Source organism: Xyrauchen texanus, chromosome 34, assembly GCF_025860055.1.
Source record: "Xyrauchen texanus isolate HMW12.3.18 chromosome 34, RBS_HiC_50CHRs, whole genome shotgun sequence".
Lineage (NCBI taxonomy): Eukaryota > Metazoa > Chordata > Actinopteri > Cypriniformes > Catostomidae > Xyrauchen > Xyrauchen texanus.
In genome coordinates this window covers 6619041-6642263 of record NC_068309.1, presented here as the reverse complement: position 1 = coordinate 6642263, position 23223 = coordinate 6619041, and the positions used below count along the sequence as shown (strand labels likewise).

The following is a 23223-nucleotide window of genomic DNA, read 5'->3' as shown; positions in this document are numbered from 1 at the left end:
TCTCAAACTCATATGACTTTCTTTCTTCTGCAGAACACAAACGAAGACATTTCGATGAAGATGGATGCAAATGTAGCTCTATAATGAAAGTCAATGGGGATCGTGTACAGCGTGAGAGAGTGTAAACGAGCTTCAAATCACCATCACGCCAAGGAGACTGCAGATGTCAAGATTTATAGTGAAAAAGGAGTTACGTATCACTTCAGAAGACATGGATTTAACCACTCTAGTTGTATGAATTACCTTTATTCAGCCTTGATGTCCTTTTTGGTGCTTGGAAGTGTTGGACCATATTGACATGCATTGTACGGTTATCGCATCATATCTCCATTACAATATCTTTGTTTGTGTTCTGGAGAAGAAAGAAAGCCATACGAGTTTATATGCTTATCATTTTTGAGAGAACTATTCCCTTAAAGTGAACAGCATAGGTCAGATAATTCGATTTTGGGTGAAGTTGATGAAAAATGTTGAGATGTCTGACTTTTGATTGCAGCCTGGTACCAATATATTTCTCAATTTAAGGAACATTCAAGGTTCAAAACAAGTTAAGCTCAATCGACAGCATTTGTAGCATAATGATGATTACCACAGAAAATATTTCAACTCGCCAGTCGCCCCTTGTTTATTATTTTTCACACACAATGGAAGTTAATTGGGGCATTATATAAATGTTCCACAAGTACTGTGGAGCCACATGATGAAAGCATTATACATGTTAACATTATGTTAGTGTGATAATATACTTTTGAATCAGTGTGTATTAAAATAAATGTTTATAGATTGGCCAGATTCAATTCCATTCTAAGTGCATTACTCTAACTGCATTTTTTGGTTTGTTTTTTTTTATAATCGAGGGACGAGTCGAAATTATGCGTTGTATTAAATCAACATTATGCTTGTGTGTGTTTGTGGAAAAGCATTATGGGAGAGTTTTCCTTGTTAAACAGCTCACGTTCAATGACTGAATCATTGGCTGAAGTTCAGTGTGTGTTAGATGCTGGAAACGGTGACTCATGTGGTGCTGTACCACAACTCAATCACACACAGCACAGCTGTACACTTTGAACAGAGAAGTATATATCCCTGACACACACACACACACACACACACATACATGCACACACATACTCACATGCACAGACACACATGTTAAAAGCATGTAAGATCAATGGAACTAAACTATAATTTCATCAAACCCCAAATCAAAGCGACTCATGCTAAGATCAAAGCAGGTCGACCAGAAGTTTCCTACAAAGAAACTGTAACAAAACTCCAACACAAACCATTACAAAGAAGATCTGTGGAGGTACCATGGTACCGTGATTATTTCAGTTGGTATTAGCATTGCACTTTATTATATACCATGGTACTAAATGATAACCATATTCATGTACTATGGTTTTTACATGGTACTCCATACTTCAAAGAACACTACATTATCACAAAACTTAGTATGTGGCAGGGCGGAGGGCGGGGCCGTGTTGTGATTCCGCACACCTGGCACCTAATTGGGCTGACCACCCTGAGAGTGGGCCGACTGGAGACGGCAGTGCGGCAGAGAGAGAGATTTATGGGCAGCTGCCCGACACCTGTGAGTGTTTGTCTTTTTGGTTCAGTTCTTCATTAAAATATTAATTATATTGTCAAGCCGGTTCTCGCCTCCTCCTTACCCTTTAACTCCTTTACACTGGTGCCAAAACCCGGGAAGGAGGAGGGATGCGCAAAGGAGCAGCCGCGGCCATGTTCCGGAAAATGCGGTGGGGCGTTCTGTCCGCCAGGGGCCGGAGGAGTGTCTCCGATCCGCCAGGGGAGGTGCGGCTGTCGTCCATTAGAGGGTGGAGGAGTGGCCGAGGACCAAGCTATGGCGTATCGGAGAACCGGAGAGTAAGTGTTTTTTTCTCTCTCTCTCCTCTCTCTCTTTCCCACTGCCGCTCCGCATTGGCCTTTCCCTCTCTATTCAATTTGACTGGGTTTTTTGGCGGTTTCCCTACCCCTGTCCCCTCCCAGATTCAAGACGCGGATGACCTGCCGGAAGACGGGTCCGGCAGGGTGGAGGACGGGGCTGGGACCTGTTACTACACCCGGCCCCTAATCAGGCTAATTAGCACTTGGACGGACGGACGGATGGACAGACAGACAGATAGATAGATATCTTCATCATCTACTTCATCTAAAAAAACATATATTACCCCCCCCCCCCAAAAAATATTACCAAGGTACAATGTCCACAAAATATTTTCTGCTACTTTTTAATAAGTGTATTCATAAATCCCAATTACAATTATGCATCTTATAACACTTAATCATAAATATGTTCACTGATTCATCTACATTAAAGTCTGATAATTACAGGTAATGACTACAATCACGTGTGACATAACATATTATTACACAATAAATAGTATTGCCAGATTATAATGACTCTGGAACAAAAGCCTATCTCTCCTGCAACCGTGAACCAAGAGTGTGTGCAAGTGTGTGTTTAATTCATTCTGGAGAGAGCTGAACGTTTCTGTGGTTTTTGTGGCCAGATCATAATGTGCCATTTCAGAGAGAGACAGATGGAGAAAGAGAGAGAGAGACTATTTAATATTCTCAGTATGAGGCCAGTGGAAGGAATGTCAGCTTTCCACACACCACTCCGGAATCCCAAAGTTGTTCTCGCATGTCTAGACCTGTAGGGTTCCCTGAACATCTCCACAATATTCCTGAACATGCAGTTATTAATTACTCATCACCGATTTCACATGAAATCCAGGGAAACCTGCAGGTAACTTTACAACACAAATGAGTTTGTAAGCATTAGCGTTTGCATGTGTGCAAGGTAAAAATCGAGCGATGATGTCACTACTTGAACGCCTTCTAGTGGATCTACACAATGCACAGCTTAAAGTCTCACAAAACAACATGGCGCTGATCACAGCGAAGAATGTCTTTGGGAGAAATGTCAACAAAGCTACATCTGGTAAGAAATTGAATTAAGTTTTTACATTGAAGCCTGTTTGAGTCAAAAGATTACAGACACTAGTTTCATCCGATGTGCCATTTTTTAACCTTCAGCGATTTATCACGAAACGCCACATTGCTAAACACAATATACAGCGCATTTGTTCCTTAGAAATCCTTTATTTACTGTGCAGTATCACATTGAGAATCAATGGGTTCATCCAAAACTAAAACAAATTAGCTTTCAGAGATTAGGATGAAAATAAGGTGCATTTCAAACTGTTCTGAGACCAGTGCAGATAGACAGCACACTGGAGGTTAAGTCATTCACTAAATAGGGAGCAAGGGAGCACCCTATTCCTCTGTATGCAACTAAGTGCATTCACTCCTAAAATACAAACAAAAGTTCAGTTTCGGGCTGCAGATGATGTTTGGGGCACGCAACATGTTTGGCAGACATGGGACAATGATAATCAGTACATAGATTCAGAACTTATAATGTTTAATTTTATTTTATGGCAGTGATTGGATGATGCTGGCCATTACTTAGAATCAGAATTATTTATGCTAATTTCTGATGTAACGTCTCAAAAACATGAATAACCAACAATCCTGGAAACATAATAAACTATTTGATTTAAAAAATAATAACTCTATATCTTGGTATTATTTAAAATTTCACAACTTAGTCCCACTGTCCACATACAGCATGTGGACATACATTTTTAGGAAAACTCTTTGCTCTAGAGATTTATTTTAAAAATGTTTGGCATGTTTATTACGTGTTACGAGTTTCAAACCAAGAAGGTCTCAGGAGGTTGATATACAGCTATGTGGAACACAACTTTGGATGAACTTATGTGAACGTTGGACCTTTTTTGTTTGATTTTAAATTTGGTTGCATTGGACCAACTTCCCACTCCACACAGCTGAAAATGATGCATCAAATATGTTTTGATGGGCTGTGTACAGTTATGTGAATCTATGTAAGAGTCTCCACTTACTCACTCACTCACATACACACACACACACACATGTTGTGTTTCCATGTTTTATGGGGACTTTCCATAGATATAATGGTTTTTATACTGTACAAACTTTATATTCTATCCCCTAAACCTAACCCTCACAGAAAACTTTCTGCATTTTTACATTTTCAAAAAACATAATTTAGTATGATTTATAAGCTGTTTTCCTCATGGGGACCGACAAAATGTCCCCACAAGGTCAAAAATTTCGGGTTTTACTATCCTTATGGGGACATTTGGTCCCCACAAAGTGATAAATACACGCTCACACACACACACACACACACACACACACACACCAGAGTCAAGCATGTTACCTTTAGCATACTGCACTCCAGTGATTCTCTAATCACTACCAGGTGACAGCCCTAATGAGGAGTTCTCCTGATTGGTCTGGCTGTGAGCTGATGGAGGATAAAAGCTGCTGGAAAGCTTCATTCCCTGTCTCTCCTCTCCTGGTTTAGATGTGTTGTTATTTGTGTTTGTGAATGCATTGGTGCCTATTGAGTGTACTGATGTTAATAGATGATCAAATGTATTGTTCTCAGTCAAATGTGCCTTGGACTGATTATGTTGGGAGCATTTGTAGGGAGGTGGGTACCATTTTGGTTCAAACTGTTTTCTCTTGTTTGTGGGTCAAAAGGGAGTAAGAGTTATACATGTATGATGTTTATTTAGTTAGTTGATTCCCCTTTAGGAATTTGTTAACATTTATTGTTTGTTATTTTGGCCTTTGCCCCCTCCTGAAGCCCTTTTGCCTCCGTTCTCATTAGTTATGAAATAAATGCTATATTTTTGCTTTCCAAAAACTTGACTATTTTTGAGTGCTTGGACAGAAGAGGGGAACCAAAACATTGTTGTTGCGGTTTTCTCAAACTAGACTGGGATTGGTTAAGGAGTTATTTTATTAGTTTAACAGTTTTTAGCTTTCCTATTCTGTTCTATCATTTTTGACCTAAAATAATTTTTTCAGATGGTTTTGTTTGTCTAAAACATTGGAATTGATTCAATGAGTCCAAGTTGTCGTAAAAAAGAAGAAAAAAAAAGGGTCACCTTTGTTGTCATTCAAAATTGTAAATGTGCAAACCATAGCAAATGAATGGGAGACTAAACAGAGCTTTTATTTTTACTATATATATTTATATTTATTTAATACAATATATAAATCAGCCACAATGGGGAAAAAACAAACAAAGATCTATACATAAAATCTAGTGCTGTCATTTGATAAAAATGTGATTAATCGCATAATTTTTTGTAGTTAAATGCAGATTTAGAAAGTGCTGAAATTTGACACTAAATATATTTATTTTCTTGTCAAAATGCATTTATTTCCATCTTAGTAAAGAAAACAAAACAATATGTGACAATATAATGCTTTATTAACATTTTCCAAACAAAGCTTTCCACAAAAATTTCAATAAAATGGCACCAATTTGAGATCTAAAACGTTTTATAAGTCTAGGTTTGAGATTGACTAATTGAAAGTCTAGTCCCCACATAGGTTGCATATTCATTGCAATGTGCATTCAAGCTCTGAAACTCTCATCCTCCACAAATTAATCTGCCGGTAGACTGTGGCTATCCACTTTGTTACAGCAATCGTGAAGCTGCGTTCATGATTCGTGTCAGAGCGTCAACGGCAGCGTCAAGCTTTGAACTCACAATGAAAAGCGTTTCCAGACAAAAACGTCTCATTCTGCATTTTGGTGATAGTTAAAACTTGACTTGCTTCTGTGGTAATTAAAATGCGCCTCACAAGTTCCAGCTAAGCTTGTTTTGTACATCATACAGCGCTAAGAGCGCCTTCCCCATAATTTTATCACTGACAGGGAAGTGTTTTTTAGAGATTCTTTAATTTTTTGAGATAACAACCTCTGCGGCTCTATCATAGTAGATTGTTACGACGGTACCGCTGTCGTGTTTCTAATGACTCAGTTACTCATAACACATAAAAGAAGCTCATTTGTCACCACCTACTGGTGTAAAGAAGAAAGGAGAAATACTGAATGAATGAATCGCTTTGGTGAACAAATTCTAAAGACTTGACTAACTTAAATAAAATCTTTACCATTACTACTTGACAGGTGCTTGCGCCCCCTGGTTTACACTGTTAGAACAACATCTGAAAAACAATAATAAAGCAAAACCTAACCAGGTGCAGCACACCCAAGAGCTTAAAACGAATAGCACATACCTTGACTTTCATTGACTCATGTGATACTACTACAGACAGCATTCGTTTATATGAGCTTGCAGTCTCAATTAAATGTGATAAAATGAGATAAAAGATTAAGAAAGTGCGTGCATGAGCCCTGCAGAAATAGACACCAAGTAATCAACAAAATGTAGTGTGCAGTTAGATTGTTTGGACAGAAACAGAATTAATTTAGAAGACCTTTTATCATTTTTCACTTTAACGCATCTCGTCTAGTTAGGATGTTGTGTTACAGTTCCACAATCTCACACAATCACATCCATTTTCATAAACACACAGATGAACCCGCATTTATATGCTTAAACCTGTACAAAGCTGACGGTAAAGTCCAGTGCTGCGTTTCCCAAAAGCATCGCAAGCTTAAAGGAATAGTTCACCCAAAAATTTTAATTCACAAAATCAATTATTCACCCTTATGCTATCCCAGATGGGCATGACTTTCTATCTTCAGCAGAACACACAAATATATATATATATATATATATATATATATATATATATATATATATATATATATATATATATATATATTTTAGAAAATTAGCTCAGCTGTTTTGGTCCATACAATGCAAGTGAATGGGTGCCACAATTTTGAATCTCCAAATATCACATAGGTCAGCATAAAATGAATCCATAAGACTCCAGTGGTTAAATCAATGTCTTCATAAATTATATGATAGGTGTGGGTGAGGAACAAATCAATATTTAAGTTCATTTTCACCATAATCTTCTCCATGCTCAGTCAATCACAACTTTAACTTTCACTTTCACATTCCTCTTCTTGTGTTTCTGGTGATTCACATTCTTCATGCATATGCCCCAACATCCTTTATGTGCTTTTTGGAGCATCAACATTTTGGCACCCATTCACTTGCATTGTGAGGACCTACAGAGCAGAAATAGTCTTTTTAAAATCCTAATTTGTGTTCTGCAGAAGAAAGAAAGTCTTTTTTGGGGTGAACTTTTCCTTTAAGTTAATCGTAGATACCACTGTCGCCCAGGCCTGGACTGGTAATCTGGCATACCGGGCATATTCCCGGTGGGTCGATGCACTTTGGGGCCGAACAGGGGCGGACTGGCCATCGGGAGAACCGTGAAATGGGCCAAATGGGCCGCGATAAGCTAAACTGAGCCATGCCGTTATGCAGAACGAACCACAAACCGGCGCCTTGATATGCAGAAAAGGACAGGGACAACTTTTGGGCCAGTTGCTATGTAAAATTCTCTTCCCAGTCCAGCCCTGCTGTCGCCAATGGTTTATACTATCTACTTAGGCTTAAGATGCTTTTGGGAAATGCTCAGGTCAGTTGATATTTTTGTGTAGATATAAATGCTTTGAGAGTGAGATACATACAGTAAACACACACACAAACTTAAACACTTAACTCGAGCCATTGCCACACAAATCGGCGTTTTAGTGATAAATGTGAAATTTGGACCACATTTTTAAATCATACGGAAACTCGCTTGCGTATATTTTTCTTCTCTCTTAATGAAACAGTATTTTATTCCTCTGCTGTTCCACAGCAAGGGGAGGAATAACATCTGGAACACATTTTTCCTTTTTTCTCCTCTCTTTTTTCTTCCTATTTCTCTGGGATCAGCAGACGGCAGAATGACGGCTATAGCTTCCAGATGTGAGAACACAAGCTCTCTCTCTTTCTCTCTCTCTTTCTTTCTTTCTTTCACTCTCTCTCTCTCTCTCTCTCTCTGTCTGTCTGTCTATCTATATATCTATCTCTACAGTATAATGTATCTCTATGCATCCTCCAAAATGCCAACAATTTATAGAAAACCATTAATGCTGCCTCATCTGTGGCTATTCTTTGCAAACACACACATATCCCATGATGCAGGGTCCTCTGGATTTGCTGCAGTCATGCTGACACTAAGTTTGAAGCACTAGTACAGGTATGTAGGGAATGTTATTTTAAAGGAAGTGAGTGCACATGTGTGTGAGGTTTGTGACAGCCAAGGGGAACCTTAGGCTGCTGCAGGGGTGCTTAACTTGAGAGAGCCCCCAAAAAAATTAATCACAACAAAGCCTTAGCAGAGCCAAAACATGGCATCCATTTAAAAGCGCCGTGAAAGAATCCATTCATACTGAACAGAGCAGACAGAAACGCTATACTCGAAAACTCTTCATCTCTGGGAACCAGAGATCTAAACACACACACACGCATGCATGGCAGAAAACAATGCAGTGTATGTGAGCAGCAGGGGGTGGTGGGCTGTATCAGGATCAGGTTTTATCCGAAAGAATAACAGTATGTGTGCCCTCTTACGAAAGTGATACAACTTAATTTTTTTTGACAAAAATGTGAATAATGTTAAATTCCCCAAGAAAAACGTGCCACCACAATGCTAGGTGGTAGCTAGATTGTGCTGAGTAGTTGCCAGGGTGTTGCTATGTAGTTGTTTTGGTGTTCTGGATGGTTGCTAGGGTGTTATGGGTGGTTGCTTATCAGTGTAGGGGAGTAGTTAACTAAAAGTTTTTCAGCATTTTTCAGTAGTGAGAAAGTTTTGTAACATTATAGCTTTTCCAGTAACAACCTACATTTTCCAACGAATAGCGGTGTAATGACACAAAATGCTACATTTCTTTCATTGTGTTTGTAGTGCTGGGAAATCCAAATAATTTAAGTAAATCGGTTCTTTCTGACTGTTTATGTAAATGAGCAGGTTATACTGAACACTTATATTTAGCGTTGGGAACTCCAATTCATTTTAGTGAGTTGGTTCGTTTGGACGGATCCCTCGCAATAGTTTGCATTCCATCGCAATAAGCTTAGCATTCCCTCGCAATAGTCTGCAATCCCTCGCAATATATAGCATCCCCTCGCAAATCACTTTGTGTTCCCTCAAAATTGTTTGCTGCAATTGGTTTTGCGAGCCCTCTCAATAGTTCACATTCCCTCGGAATAAGTTTTGTGTTACCTTGCAATAAGCACTGCATTCCATCTCTTTAAGTTTCACGTTCCCTTGTAATAATTTTGGTGTTCCTTTGCAATGGTTTGAATTCCTTCACAATAGTTTTGCATTCCCTTGCAATAGTTTTGCGTTCCCTTTTAATTGTTTGCATTCCCTCGCAATTCGTTTTGCGTTCCCTCGCAATAGTTCTCATTGCCTCACAATAGTTTGTTCCATTGCAATTGGTTTTGCATGCGCTCGCTATAGTTCTCATTGCCTCACAATAGTTTGCGTGCCCTTGAAATTAGTTTTGCGTTGCCTCACAATAGTTTGTGTTCCATTGCAATTGGTTTTGCTTGTCCTCGCAATTGTTCCCATTCCCTCGCAATAAGTTTTGCATTACCTCGCAATAGTTTTGCATTCCTCGCAATAGTTTTGCATTCCTCACAATAGTTTTGCATTCCTCACAATAGTTTTGCATTCCTCACAATAGTTTTGCATTCCCTCGCAATAGTTTTGCATTCCTCGCAATAGTTTTGCGTTCCCTCGCAATAGTTCTCATTGCCTCACAATAGTTTGTTCCATTGCAATTGGTTTTGCATGCGCTCGCTATAGTTCTCATTGCCTCACAATAGTTTGCGTGCCCTTGAAATTAGTTTTGCGTTGCCTCACAATAGTTTGTGTTCCATTGCAATTGGTTTTGCTTGTCCTCGCAATTGTTCCCATTCCCTCGCAATAAGTTTTGCATTACCTCGCAATAGTTTTGCATTCCTCGCAATGGTTTTGCATTCCTCACAATAGTTTTGCATTCCTCACAATAGTTTTGCATTCCCTCGCAATAGTTTTGCATTCCTCGCAATAGGATTGCATTCCTCACAATAGTTTTTCATTCCCTCGCAATAGTTTTGCATTCCTCGCAATAGTTTTGCATTACCTCGCAATAGTTTTGCATTACCTTGCAATAGTTTTGCATTACCTCGCAATAGTTTTGCATTACCTCGCAATAGTTTTGCATTACCTAGCAATAGTTTTGCATTACCTAGCAATAGTTTTGCATTACCTCGCAATAGTTTTGCATTATCTAGCAATAGTTTTGCATTACCTAGCAATAGTTATGCATTACCTCGCAATAGTTTTGCATTATCTAGCAATAGTTTTGCATTACCTAGCAATAGTTTTGCATTACCTCGCAATAGTTTTGCATTACCTAGCAATAGTTTTGCATTACCTCGCAATAGTTTTGCATTACCTAGCAATAGTTTTGCATTACCTAGCAATAGTTTTGCATTATCTCGCAATAGTTTTGCATTACCTCGCAATAGTTTTGCATTACCTAGCAATAGTTTTGCATTACCTAGCAATAGTTTTGCATTACCTCGCAATAGTTTTGCATTATCTAGCAATAGTTTTGCATTACCTAGCAATAGTTTTGCATTACCTAGCAATAGTTTTGCATTACCTAGCAATAGTTTTGCATTACCTAGCAATAGTTTTGCATTACCTCGCAATAGTTTCGCATTACCTCGCAATAGTTTCGCATTACCTCGCAATAGTTTTGCATTACCTAGCAATAGTTTTGCATTACCTCGCAATAGTTTTGCATTACCTAGCAATAGTTTTGCATTACCTAGCAATAGTTTTGCATTACCTAGCAATAGTTTTGTATTCCTCGCAATAGTTCACATTCCCTCACAATAACTTTAAAATAAATTTACCATGTTTTTAATTCAGTGAACATATTTTAACCATGAAAATATTTTTAAATATATGCCAATCAGATGATATTATTTCATTGTGTGATCAACATTTCTGATTGCAGGATTAAATGAAATAACCTGGTAGTTATAGGGTGACATTAAACAATAAAGCTGATATATTTTACTTACATTGGTTTCATAGTGAAACCAAAGTGATAATACAGGAAAAAGAAAATAATAATTAATAATGTTGTGGTTATTATGGTTTACTATACAAATACCATATTTTAACTATGGTTTTACTATAGTAATATTGTAGAGTGTAGTAGCCATATTTTTTGGCAATAATTTGGCAATAACAATAGTTTTTCTATTGTAATACTGTAGTACCCATGACTGTTGCAGGCTAACCATGTTTTGATTTTTGGCAAAAACCATTGTTTTACAATAGTAATATTGTAGTAACTATGTTTTCCAGTTGTATTTGATTAGATTTGGTAAACGTATAAGATAAATTTCATATTAACACCCTTATTGTTTACTACCAGATTATTTGATTTAATCTTGCAATCAGAATTTTTGATCGCACAATGAAAAAATATAATCTGCACCATCATCATTGCTATATATTTTAAAATATTTTCCTCTTTAAATAGTTTCAATGTAGTTAACTACTTTTGTTAGTAACTTGTTGTGATGCTAACTTCTTTTTTAAAAGAGCAGCTTGACTGTAGTTTAACTACTTTAGATTATGAGTCGCTTGTAGCTTGTGAAGCTACAGTCTCAAAAGCTTCCACAACAATGCTAGAATGTTCTGGATGCTGGCTTGGGCATTTCTAGGGTGTTCTAAGTAGTTGCTAGGTGGTTACTATGATGTTATGGGTGGTTGACAGGGTGTTGCTATTCAATTGCTATGGTGTTCTGAGTGGTTGCTAGGGTGTTTACTTGGGTGAAGAGCCCACACCTCTATGATCTAGTCTCTATGATATTCTGTGCCCAGCTGCAACAAACTCCCTATGTTAAGAAAACCTTTCATTATAATTGCATGGTTTTTGTAACTAAAGGGGTTTCTTGCAACCATATGGCTCAGGAAAATCTTCAAAATTAATAGCACACTTAAATAATAGCATAATAGTATGTGATGCAAGTCAAGTTCTTGAGTGTAAGATTGATCCCAGTAAGTCACTTTTCAAGTCAAAATGTTGTAAAATGGATCCCACTTTTATTTCATCTTTCTCTCTGCTCCAAGGGATGTGTTTTCCAGACGCTAAGTCTCGAGGAGGGGCACTGAAAACCTCTGGGGTGGTCATAATCTGAAGGTTACCACCCACAGTATGTCACCTTTAACCTCTGCTTTGCTGACCTCATCTCCTGTAGGTCTGCTGTCATTAGCTACTATAACTCACCCCCCTTCTACCCTCATTCTCTCGCTTTTACACTTTCCCTAGCTTCCTGTTTTTTTGCTGCCTTCAAACAAGTCCTGAACTTCTCAACATCCTTTCTCACTAGCGCAAAAAATCGTTACGTTCGGACAATTCACTTCAAAGAGCAGGTTCAAAAAGCAATTCACAGATTCATGCTAATCAGTGATATGCGTGAAAAAATAACACACACATACACTGGCGGCCAGAAGTTTGGAATAATTTACAGATTTTGCTCTTATGGAAAGAAATTGGTACTTTTATTCACCAAAGTGGCATTCAGCTGATCACAATATTTAGTCAGGACATTAATAACGTGAAAAATTACTCTTAAAATTTTAAACAAATGTTCAGAACTTCTTAAACTACTTAAAAGAGTTCCCATCAAAAAATCCTCCACGTGCAGCAATTTGCAGATCCTTGGTATTTATACTGTCAGTTTGTCCAGATACTCAGGTGACATTTCACCACACACTTCCTGCAGCACTTGCCATAGATGTGACTGTCTTGTCGGTCACTTCTCACACACCTTACAGTCTAGCTGATCCCACAAAAGCTCAATGGGGTTAAGATCCATAACACTCTTTTCCAGTTATCTGTTGTCCAATGTCTGTGTTCTTTGCCCATTCTAACCTTTTCTTTTTGTTTTAATGTTTCAAAAGTGGCTTTTTCTTTGCAATTCTTCCGATAAGTCCAGCACACCTGAGTCTTCTCTTTACTGTTGTACATGAAACTGGTGTTGAGCGGGTAGAATTCAATGAAGCTGTCAGCGGAGGACATGTGAGGCATCTATTTCTCAAACTAGAGACTCTGTTGTACTTATCCTCTTGTTTAGTTGTACATCTGGTCTTCCACATCTCTTTCTGTCCTTGTTAGAGTCAATTGTCTATTGTCTTTGAAGACTGTAGTGTACACCTTTGTATGAAATCTTCAGTTTTTTAGCAATTTCAAGCATTGTAAAGCCTTCATTCCTCAAAACAATGATTGACTGACGAGTTTCTAGAGAAAGCTGTTTTTTTGTGACTTTTTTCAAATAGTGATGGTGTTGTTTTTTACATCAGTAATGTCCTGACTATACTTTGTGATCAGTTGAATGCCACTTTGGTGAATAAAAGTACCAAAGTTTTTAACTGTCATTTTTTGCTTTTCTACAAATAAAAGTAAAAAAAGTCAAATAAAACGTTCTCATGATCCTACATCATAAAGGCTCTTTTCCGTTCGGCAGCAAGCGTGTTCTGTTATGTCATATTTTTCAACTATTCAATAGCTTTAGATCAAGTAATTTTTTTATTGCTTTTTTTAATTACATATTTATTAGAACATTGCAACACAATGTTCACAATTCAGGAATTTTCCACAGACCCTAGTTTGAGAAACACTGACTTAAAAGCATAGTACACTCTAAAATGATAATGCTTTATTTATTTAGTCACCCTCATGTTGTTTAAAAACCTTTCTTTCTTATGTGGAATAACAAAAGAGAGACAAAAACTAAAGTTTTGCTAAAATACTGTAACCCTTTAGAAAAGTGAAATCAATATTTAGTTAAATAGCGATTTGTAAGTTCAAATTTATGTCAGTTGTTGCATTATTTATGCTTTCACCTCACAATTTAACTCACCAGTTTAAGTACTTCAACTAATTCAACTGAATCGTTCAAATTACCCAGTTCAAAAGAATGATTCGTTTGCAAACCAGACATCACAAAACAATCTAGATTCTGCAACAATTCTATACTGCAGAAATAATACTGCAGTACTAGAGCAACTACAGTGAAATTTATGTCTGTTTTAGCACTACAGACATGTCGGTCAGGGTTTGTTCCTCATGTCTGAAAGACGCAATATTTGGTTTTTAGAGTGTGTGAACAGAACCCTTTAAGGTTTCTGAACGATCACCCTCCCAAATGTGGGTTTAGATTGAAGGGAGAAATAAAATGGCTTTCAATCATAAAACAATGCAATTCTGAAACACACACTATAAACTCCAAACCACACAAACAAAAGGAGTGTGTGGGTGGGGGGGTGCTTTATTTCTGCAGTTGGCCACAGGAATAGAGCTGTCTAATGTAGTACAAAATGTACAACATTTGTGTTCTGTGATCCAAGAGCTGGACCTCCTACATGTTGATGGCAAGAACAGGGCTGAGCGCTGGCCTTATGTAACACCCACACATTCATAACTGCTGACATTGTAACTATTAGACTAGCATTAGCTTCTTCACTTCACTTTCACCATTGCTCGATGGTGGAACGACGTTCCAGTCTCCACCCGAGCAGCTGATTCTCTAACTTTTTTCAAGAAACATCTAAAGACGCATCTCTTTCGTGAGCACTTGACTCAATCCAACTAATGCACTAACTGTCTTCTTTCTTTCTAAAAAAAATTTTATTCTCAATCCAGTCTCTCACCATTCTCCCTACATGTACTCAGCACTTCTCAAGTTATAGCCATCTTAGGACGAATCGCCTTTGCTGCATCCCTCATTTGTAAGTCACTTATATAAAAATAATGTCTGCTGAATGAATAAATGTAAATGAGCACCTAAACAAATCTTGACACATCTTCTGAATGCAGATAATGAGTATTAATGAGTATTATGAGTTTCTGTGTAAATAGTTCATAAAACCATTCTTATGAAAATTGTTGCATTGAACTAAATGAAATAATTTACGTACAGTAAGATTGGTTTTATACATGTTTTGCTTCCAAAATTGTGTTTTCATGAATCCCAATCCATCGCAAACCTAGGGGAAAAGTGTGTGGGCAATATTTGCAAAAAAAAAAAACAAAACATGCCGAATTGGAAAATACCACCAGAGAACTAAACTTCTTGCATTGTGCAAAGAAGCAAAATACAGTCTTCTCTAGCACTTTTAATCTTTAATAACCTTTAACCTTCGATTAAAGAAATTAAAGAAAAAGCCTTGCACCATGGTACAATGATCACACTCATGCTCTTAAGAGAGCAGCTCGGAAAATGGAGCGCAAGTGGAAGAAAACAAAATTAGAAGCATTTTGCGGTGCATGGAAGGATAGTGTCACTGCCTGGTCAGCATATTTTAGCAAACTTGTAGAAAATAGCCACAACAATCCTAAGTGTTTATTACTAACCAATTTAGCCACAATACTGAATAAAGCATCGACTGAACCAGATATTGCGTCACAGCAAAATAGCAATGACTTCAACTGAATTTCTTTACTGATAAAATTTAAATAATCAGAAATAAAATTGAAAAATAAAAATGTCACAGCACCACTTCAATCCTTCGCTGTCATAGGTCATGAAGAGCTAACAAAACATATAAAAAAATCAAAAGCCACAAACATGTATGTTAGATACAATACCAACCAAGCTCTCAAAAGAGGTATTCCCAGTAATCTCAGAACCTCTTCTTAATATTATTAACTCCTCGCTGTCCTTAGGACATGTCCCAAGAATCTTTAAAATGGCAGTTCTCAAACCGCTTATTAAGAAGCCACAGCTTGATCCTAAAGAATTGGCTAATTACAGACCAATTTCAAATCTACCATTTATGTCGTAAATACTAGACAAGGTAGTGTCCTACCAGCTATGTTCATTTCTACAGAGAAATGGAATATGTGAAAGTGGCAGTGTGGAGGGTGGGGCCGGGTCATGCCGGTTCTCGCCTCCTCCTTTCCAGGTTTTCGGTACCAGTGTAAAGACGTTCAATGGAAAGGAGGAGGCGAGAACCGGCTTGTCGATATAAATAGTTTTAATGAGAAACTTAAACAAAAGACAAACACACACACGACGGACATGTCCATAAACGATCTCTCTCTCCCGCACCATCCTCCGCAGTCGGCTTTTATCCCTCTCGGAGGCTTAATTAGCCTGATAAGGGACCGGGTGTGTAGAATCACGACCCGGCCCTGCCCTCCGCCCTGCCACAGTGAACAATTTCAGTCAGGATTTATGCCCAATCATAGTACAGAGACCTCATTATCATTATAATACAGAGACTATTATTGAGATACAAATGACTTGCTCTTATCATCTGATCGCGGCTGCATTTCTCTTCTAGTGCTTCGACACCATAGATCAGGACACTCTCTTGAATAGGCTGGAGAATTATTTTTATATTAGTGGACTTGCATTAGCATGGTTTAGGTCCTATTTATCAGACCTCTACCACTTTGTGTGTGTACATGAGGAATTGTCAAATCAAACAAAAGTTAAGTATGGAGTGCCACAAAGATCAGTTTTAGGACATCTGCTTTTCTCCTTATATATGCTTTCCCTGGAAGATATAGTCAGGAATCAGTTTATACTGTTATGCCGACGATACCCTACTTTATATTTCTTCTAAACCAAACGAAAATTCACAATTCTCTAAATTAGCAGTGTATCAATGAAATGAAAGATTGAATGTCCAGCAAAGAACTTAGGTGTTATATTTGATACCAATCTGTCCTTTGAAAATCACATTTCCAATGTTTGTAGAACACCATTCTTCCACCTGACAAATATTGCTTAATAAACTCTCTGTTAACGATGCCGAAAAATGTATTCATGCGTTCATGACCTCAAGACTAGATTATTGTAATAATAGTGTAGACTAGGAGGCTGTCCAGTAAGTTCAATAAATAAACTTCAATTGGTTCAAAATGCAGCTGCCAGATTGCTGACTAGAACCACGAAATATGATCATATTAGCCCCATTTTATCATCGTTATATTGGCTACCTGTTAAATTTTGTATTCATTTTTTAAATTCTGTTAAGTAATTACAAAGCTTTGAATGGTCTAGCTCCACAGTACTTAAGTGGCCTTCTGACACTCTATATACCATCACATTCATAAAATTCTGGCTTGCTAATTATTCAAAGAATATGAAAATCTGCAAAAGGTGGTAGATTATTTTTATACTTGGCTCAAAAACTATGGAATAGTCTCACTTACATGTTCAGGATGCAGACACACTCATTCAGTTTAAGTCTAGACTAAAGAATCATCTATTTAGCCATGTATACATCTCATTTATCCTTCAACTCACAATTAGGCCGCTTCAGTTAGGTCTGCCGGAACCAGAAACATCTATCATGATCTATAACTGCATAAAATTGAATGGCATCTACACTAATATTAATTATTTTGTTTCCATGTGTCAACATCTGGATTCATATCCCAAGGTTACCAGAGCCAGCCAGATCCAGCTCCTTTCCTGCTTGGTGTCGGACTCCACTGCTACGTGTCGCTGAGAGATGACAACAAACTACAGCCGGTGCCAGCCAGATATCACTCCAGTCTTTTGACTTCAGAGGATGAACTGATGCCAACTCCAACTGTAAGACATGGGATACTTCATATGCAACTGCACGAACCTTGGACTTAGGATGGACCCCACCGAACCTCACCAAAATGACCTGCAGGTTGAATTGTGATGCACCTCATTATTCTCTGCCTGCATCACCTTAGTCTTTTGATGGACTACACTCTTGAAACTCTCATACGGTCTACACCAATAGACTTAATTTAATTGCCAGCAAACGCCTTCATCAGCCAACTAACAAAGAACAATGTATCTATGTGAACTTCTGCAGTTTATTCAGGATGGACTTGAAAATAAATACTTGAAAAATACAACACCAGGGAACCATCACAAAACCAATCTTCTTCCGTCACACAAAGGTTTTTGGACAATATTACCATAAACAAAATGCATACTTTAATAATAACGCACCAGAGAACCATCGCAAACCAATCTTGTGCAGCAATCAAACTTTGAATGCAGAGCAATTAGACAAAAACACACTGTGTTCTCATTACAAGAGAAACTTTTTTGAAAGGCTCCAAGAGTGTTAATGTTTGGCTTCTCTGTTGGGTTTAGGTCTGTCCAGCACACAACAACAAGAGTTACCAAAAACAGAGAAAAACACGTGGGCCATAAGCAATCGTTTCAACATGCCATTTGTTAAAAAGAATCCATTAACTCCAAAAAGTGCAGCACACCAAAGAGCCTGAATCAGCGAGGCTGGTCCACAAAAGAGTGTTTGTAAAAACTCATAAAACAGCCTTAGTGTGAGTAATAAAGCGCAATAACCCTGCACAGGAAGTGTAAGTGCATAGTCGTCAGCCAATTATACTTTATGAGCTTCTGTCTACAATGACGCAACTGCACCGCTGTAATCAGTGCTGCCTGTATCCCACAATGCACTGCCCAGGTCTTATTCACTTATGCCCCTCCGACTGCATTACATCATTGTAAGACGACACATTCTGGAAACATTGAGAGTAGCTGACTTGGTAAATTCCTTGAAAATGTGCAAGCACAGCAGCGAATCAATTCCACCATCTTTTTTTCCCCAGGAGCGTTCAGAATTGATGTGCACTACATAGTGACACAGCAGTATTAGGACAGAACCCACAGCATTCTATTTGAGTTATTGTTAAACAAAATAACTAAATCAATGTGACTCTAATTAACATTTTTATTGTGAGGTTTACTCTGAGTTTGTGGGAAGATGTGGGAATGAATCACTCCAATCAATTCAATGAGATTGTTGATGAGATACTCTATATAACTCTTCACTACTCAACATATTAAAGGAATATTCTGGGTTTAGTACAAGAGAAGCTCAATTTACAGCATTTATGGCATAATGTTGATTTCCACAACAGTAATTTTGACTCATTCCTTTTTGCAAAAAGCAAACATTGTGGTTACAGTAAAGGCACTTACAATGTAAGTAAATGGGGCTAGTCCTAAAACGTTAAAATACTCACTGTTTCAAAAGTATAACCACAAGATGTAAACATTAAATGCATCTGCTAACATGATTTTAGTGTGATAAAATCACTTACTAACCTTCTTTGTATAAAGTTAGAAAAGAAACCCTGTAATCCCAGTATTGGTAAATGGTCTGCACTTATATAGCACCTTTTTTAAACTTAGAGGTCACCAAAGCACTTTACACTGTGTCCAATTCACACATTCACACATACACACCAAGGTGGTTGCCTGCCATTGGGAGCAATTTGGGGTTCAGTGTCTTGCCCAAGGACACTTCGGCACATGGAGTCGTGTGGGCCGGGAATTGAACCACCAACCCTGCAATTAGCAGCCGACCCACTCTACCACCTGAGCCACAGCCACCCCTGTATTGGATATAATTGTACACATATAAGGCTAGTAAACAATTTTATTCCACTAAAATTATGTTAACGTGTATAATGTTTACATCTTGAGGCTTTGCTTTTGAAATGATGTGTATTTTATCATTTTTTTATTAAACAATGGTCAAGTCAAAGTTAATTTACATTATGCTACAAATGCTGTTGATTGAGCATAACTTGTATTGAACCCGGAATATCTCTTTAACAATAAAGGTTCTTCACTGGTTCTTTTAATCAAGAACTATGTTTCTCTGTATTTGGTAGAGATGGACCGATAGTGGATTTTGCCAATACCGATAACTAAGGTGGCCTGTAATGGATTAATCAGTCGATAGTTTTTAAAATTGGTTTATAGAATGTAAATAAATGTTCTTAGTCTTCCCATACTACAATGGGCACAGACAGAGCCTACAAGAGTCCAAAATGAAGAAAATTCCAGATTCTGTCAATTGTTCAAATAAATGAAGGAATTTTAACTATAAACAAACACGGAATACAGGCTAAGTTCGCGATGGCATACTACCCATACTACTCTTACTACTTCTACCATTTGTGTCTATGACAGAGTAGTATGGCAGTATGTAATTCCGAAATCAGCCTCACTTACTCATTTCGGGACTCTTGTTTAGAAATGACGGTGAATTTGCTTAGTTAGAATGCTCTGTTTTTAAGTATTTACCAGATTAAGCTTTTATAGCTTGTATTGACCAGACTGAGGATTTTACATATCACCAGGTGAGGTTTTATTTATTATTATTCATAAGAAAGTTGGGAGACACGATGTATGTGCTGTCGGGGCATGTTTCTATATAGGCGCATTTTTCTTAACATGCTCTTGCTTCAATTTAGAACACTTGTTGATTTATCTAATCAAAATAACAAAATATGCATTGAAGTGAGGAAATAAATATGAATGAATATTATCAATGATGAAATTGATTATTTTGCCGATAACAGAAAGTTCAACTATCTTTAAAGCAACTTCATGCAACAATCGGCACTGATTAATCTGTAAAACCGATATATCGGCGTACCTCAAGTATATGTTCTTGAGTTGGCTATATGGTTGTTTGGAGATTAAAAAAAGGTTCATTGTAGGTTTTTTCAAGCATCAGAGAAAATGTAACTTAAGAGGTTCTCCTATATGACAAAAGGTTGTAAAGCTCTTTAGGTATTATTTTATTTTTATTTATTTATTTATTTTGCCATTTTGAGTGTATCTGCAAAAAGACATTAACTCTCTTTGCCAAATGAACTCTTTATTGAATATTTTAGATAAGTTCTTGAAAACTTCTTGAACCAAAAGTTATTGTTTTTATTAAAACAGCTAAATAATTCAATCACTGTCATAAGCGGCCAAGAAGCCATGACCAGACATGAATCTAATCACACATGCAGAGCAGAATATCCAGACCCCGCCCCTTCCCTTCTCTCTCGCCCTAACTCCAGCCTGGGCAAAGAAAGAGAGAGAGAGAGAGAGAGAGAAGGGTACTCCCTGGGACAGGCTGGAGAAACGAGGAGGATGAAAATGAGATATCATATCCTGTCTGCTCTGGCTTCGTCATTACTATACAAACCACAGGTTCACGTTCACAACTAATAAACTTCACACTAAAGTCTTGTAATGACGGAACTGAAAAATCACATCAAACAACCGGTGCAAAACATCAACTTTATAAAGTTGGCTTTTATTTGCTTAATGCATTAATGCTTATTTAATAGATTGCATGCAAAAGGGGATACATGATGCAAGCATAAACTCGCTGGGGTTGTAATACATGTAAAACTGCTGATCAGTTTGGAATGTATATGATTTGATAAATGCATTAACTTTGCTAAAATAACTGTCCAATAACTGTACAACAGTTTTCTGGAACATTCCTTTCATATATAACTGCTTTGCAAGAACTTGTTTCACCTCAAGCATCTCTGATCTTCATAAGACACGCTGCGCCTCCACCCTGACCCACTGATGTTCTTCATTAGAATCCATATACCAAATGCCAAGACATTTCACAGAGAGGAATTGACATTTGTTTAGCATTTATTTACATTTATGTATTATTTACATCTTTCATTTGCCGAACAAATGGGACTTGAGAGAGGAGAGTTAGTTTGATGTGTGCACTTTTATGAGCCAATGGAAAAATGAACATAAACCTCTCTCTCTCTCTCTCTCTCTCTCTCTCTCTCTCTCTCTCTCTCTCTCTCTCTCCTCGTGTGTTTCTCATCTTCTGTCCTGCATATTTTTCCAATTACGTTCTCCGCTCAGCACGCCTCCTGCAGAAAAACGACTTTCTGCCAGATCCCCTAAAAAGAGCACCTAAAATACATAAAACATCTCAAAAGTCTACAATTCCATCCTTGATGTAGACTATCTAAGTTAAGCCTAGTGTTCTCACATTTCACACACTGCATTGATCACAGACCACTAATAAAAAGCAAAAGTGGCCCTGATGCCATTGGAGAACCCTCAAAGAACTTTTGAATCTCTAGTTCTTTGTTGTCTGTTTGTTTTTGTGCTTCAAAGAACCAAGAAACCAATTCACTTATCTGTAGCATCTCTCAAAAGAACCCTATGTGAAGAAGGTTCTTTGCAACATCTGCAAAAACTACTGAAGTAGGCTACTTTGATTTACTGTCTACATCCAATTGGTCCAAAAACCTGGAATGCATATTTCTATTCTTTCCTTTATTTTTACCATTTGCATAACTGTTGAGTATATGCGCCAATTGGTTCCAACAATAGATGGTGCATTACTATGATTTTATCATATCCACCTCATGCAACTATGGATTAATTTCGCTTTGCATGCGGGAAACTCCTAAAACTTAATGGATACAGTTATTCGCAGCTTGTCTAACGCTACCCCTCGATTTGGTATATTAAAAACAATAGTCACTAACAGTCCCGTATGGAACTTCGGGGGCGTCCGTAGTTGAAAATCCCCCTCTAGGCCCCCCTCGTCGCCTTCCTCCGGTCATTCCAGTCCCGGGACACCGGACAGACCGTGGAATTAATTCGTAAAAAATAACCGCAGCGCCGGTTTGACCGCGGCCCGCGAATGCGGCCATAAGAATATACAGAGTGATAGTTTTACGAACAGATGATCGCCGCTTACCTGCGCTGGCTTGGGAGGTGAAAAAGAATATTAGGAGAAGCGACAGCCGCAACTCCTTAAACCTCCGCTTTACTTTCCATCTGAAAGGTGTATCCATGACCACCTGCGCCCGTCCACACCACGCGTGGATCGATAAAAGAGTCTGATATGTTTGTCAACTGCGTTATATCAGGACAGAACCAGTGACCCAAAAGTCCCGGAGAAAGGAAGCACGAGAGAGACGGGAGCTGAGGGAACGAAGCCACTCATGCAGCCATAATTTCATAAAGTCCTGCAGGAAAGTTCAGTTGGATGGACAGATGGATAAATGGATGGATGGGGCACCCTCTCTCCCGTCTTTTTCCTTTCTGTTCTTTCCTTTTCTTCAGAGCGCTGGTTCTCCCTCTCTCTCTCTCCCAGCTGCAGTGATGCCCCCGTCACTGAAACTTCGCGGAGCCAATGTGGGGAAAACCTTCATTCACTGGGGCTGTCAATCACACGGCGGGAAGCCAATCAGAGGGGAGCGCCAAAAATGCGCGGCTTCTGATTGGTTGGTGCCATAAGAGGGAGGGACCTTTACGGTGTATGTTTTTTTTATTTTTTTTAACGTTATTTCTTTTTTATATTCGCAAATTTTGAGCACATTGCAGACTTTCTTTTTTTTCTTTTTGATAATTTGTTATCTTTTTCTCAAAGACCGAGCATGTAAGCACATACAGTTAAAGGGATAGTTTAACAAACAATGAAAATTCTGTCATCATT

At 38.0% G+C, this 23223-nt stretch overlaps 1 protein-coding gene across 1 annotated transcript in view; it reads right to left on the bottom strand.

Annotated features, from left to right (window-relative positions):
- The window catches only part of col5a1 (procollagen, type V, alpha 1), a 139941-nt gene extending 117036 nt beyond the window's left edge, over nt 1–22905 (bottom strand). The window contains 1 exon segment of the mRNA XM_052104139.1: nt 22483–22905. Within this exon segment, the coding sequence (XP_051960099.1) occupies nt 22483–22579 (97 nt within the window). The 5' untranslated portion in view covers nt 22580–22905.
- Between the last annotated feature and the right edge of the window lie 318 nt (nt 22906–23223).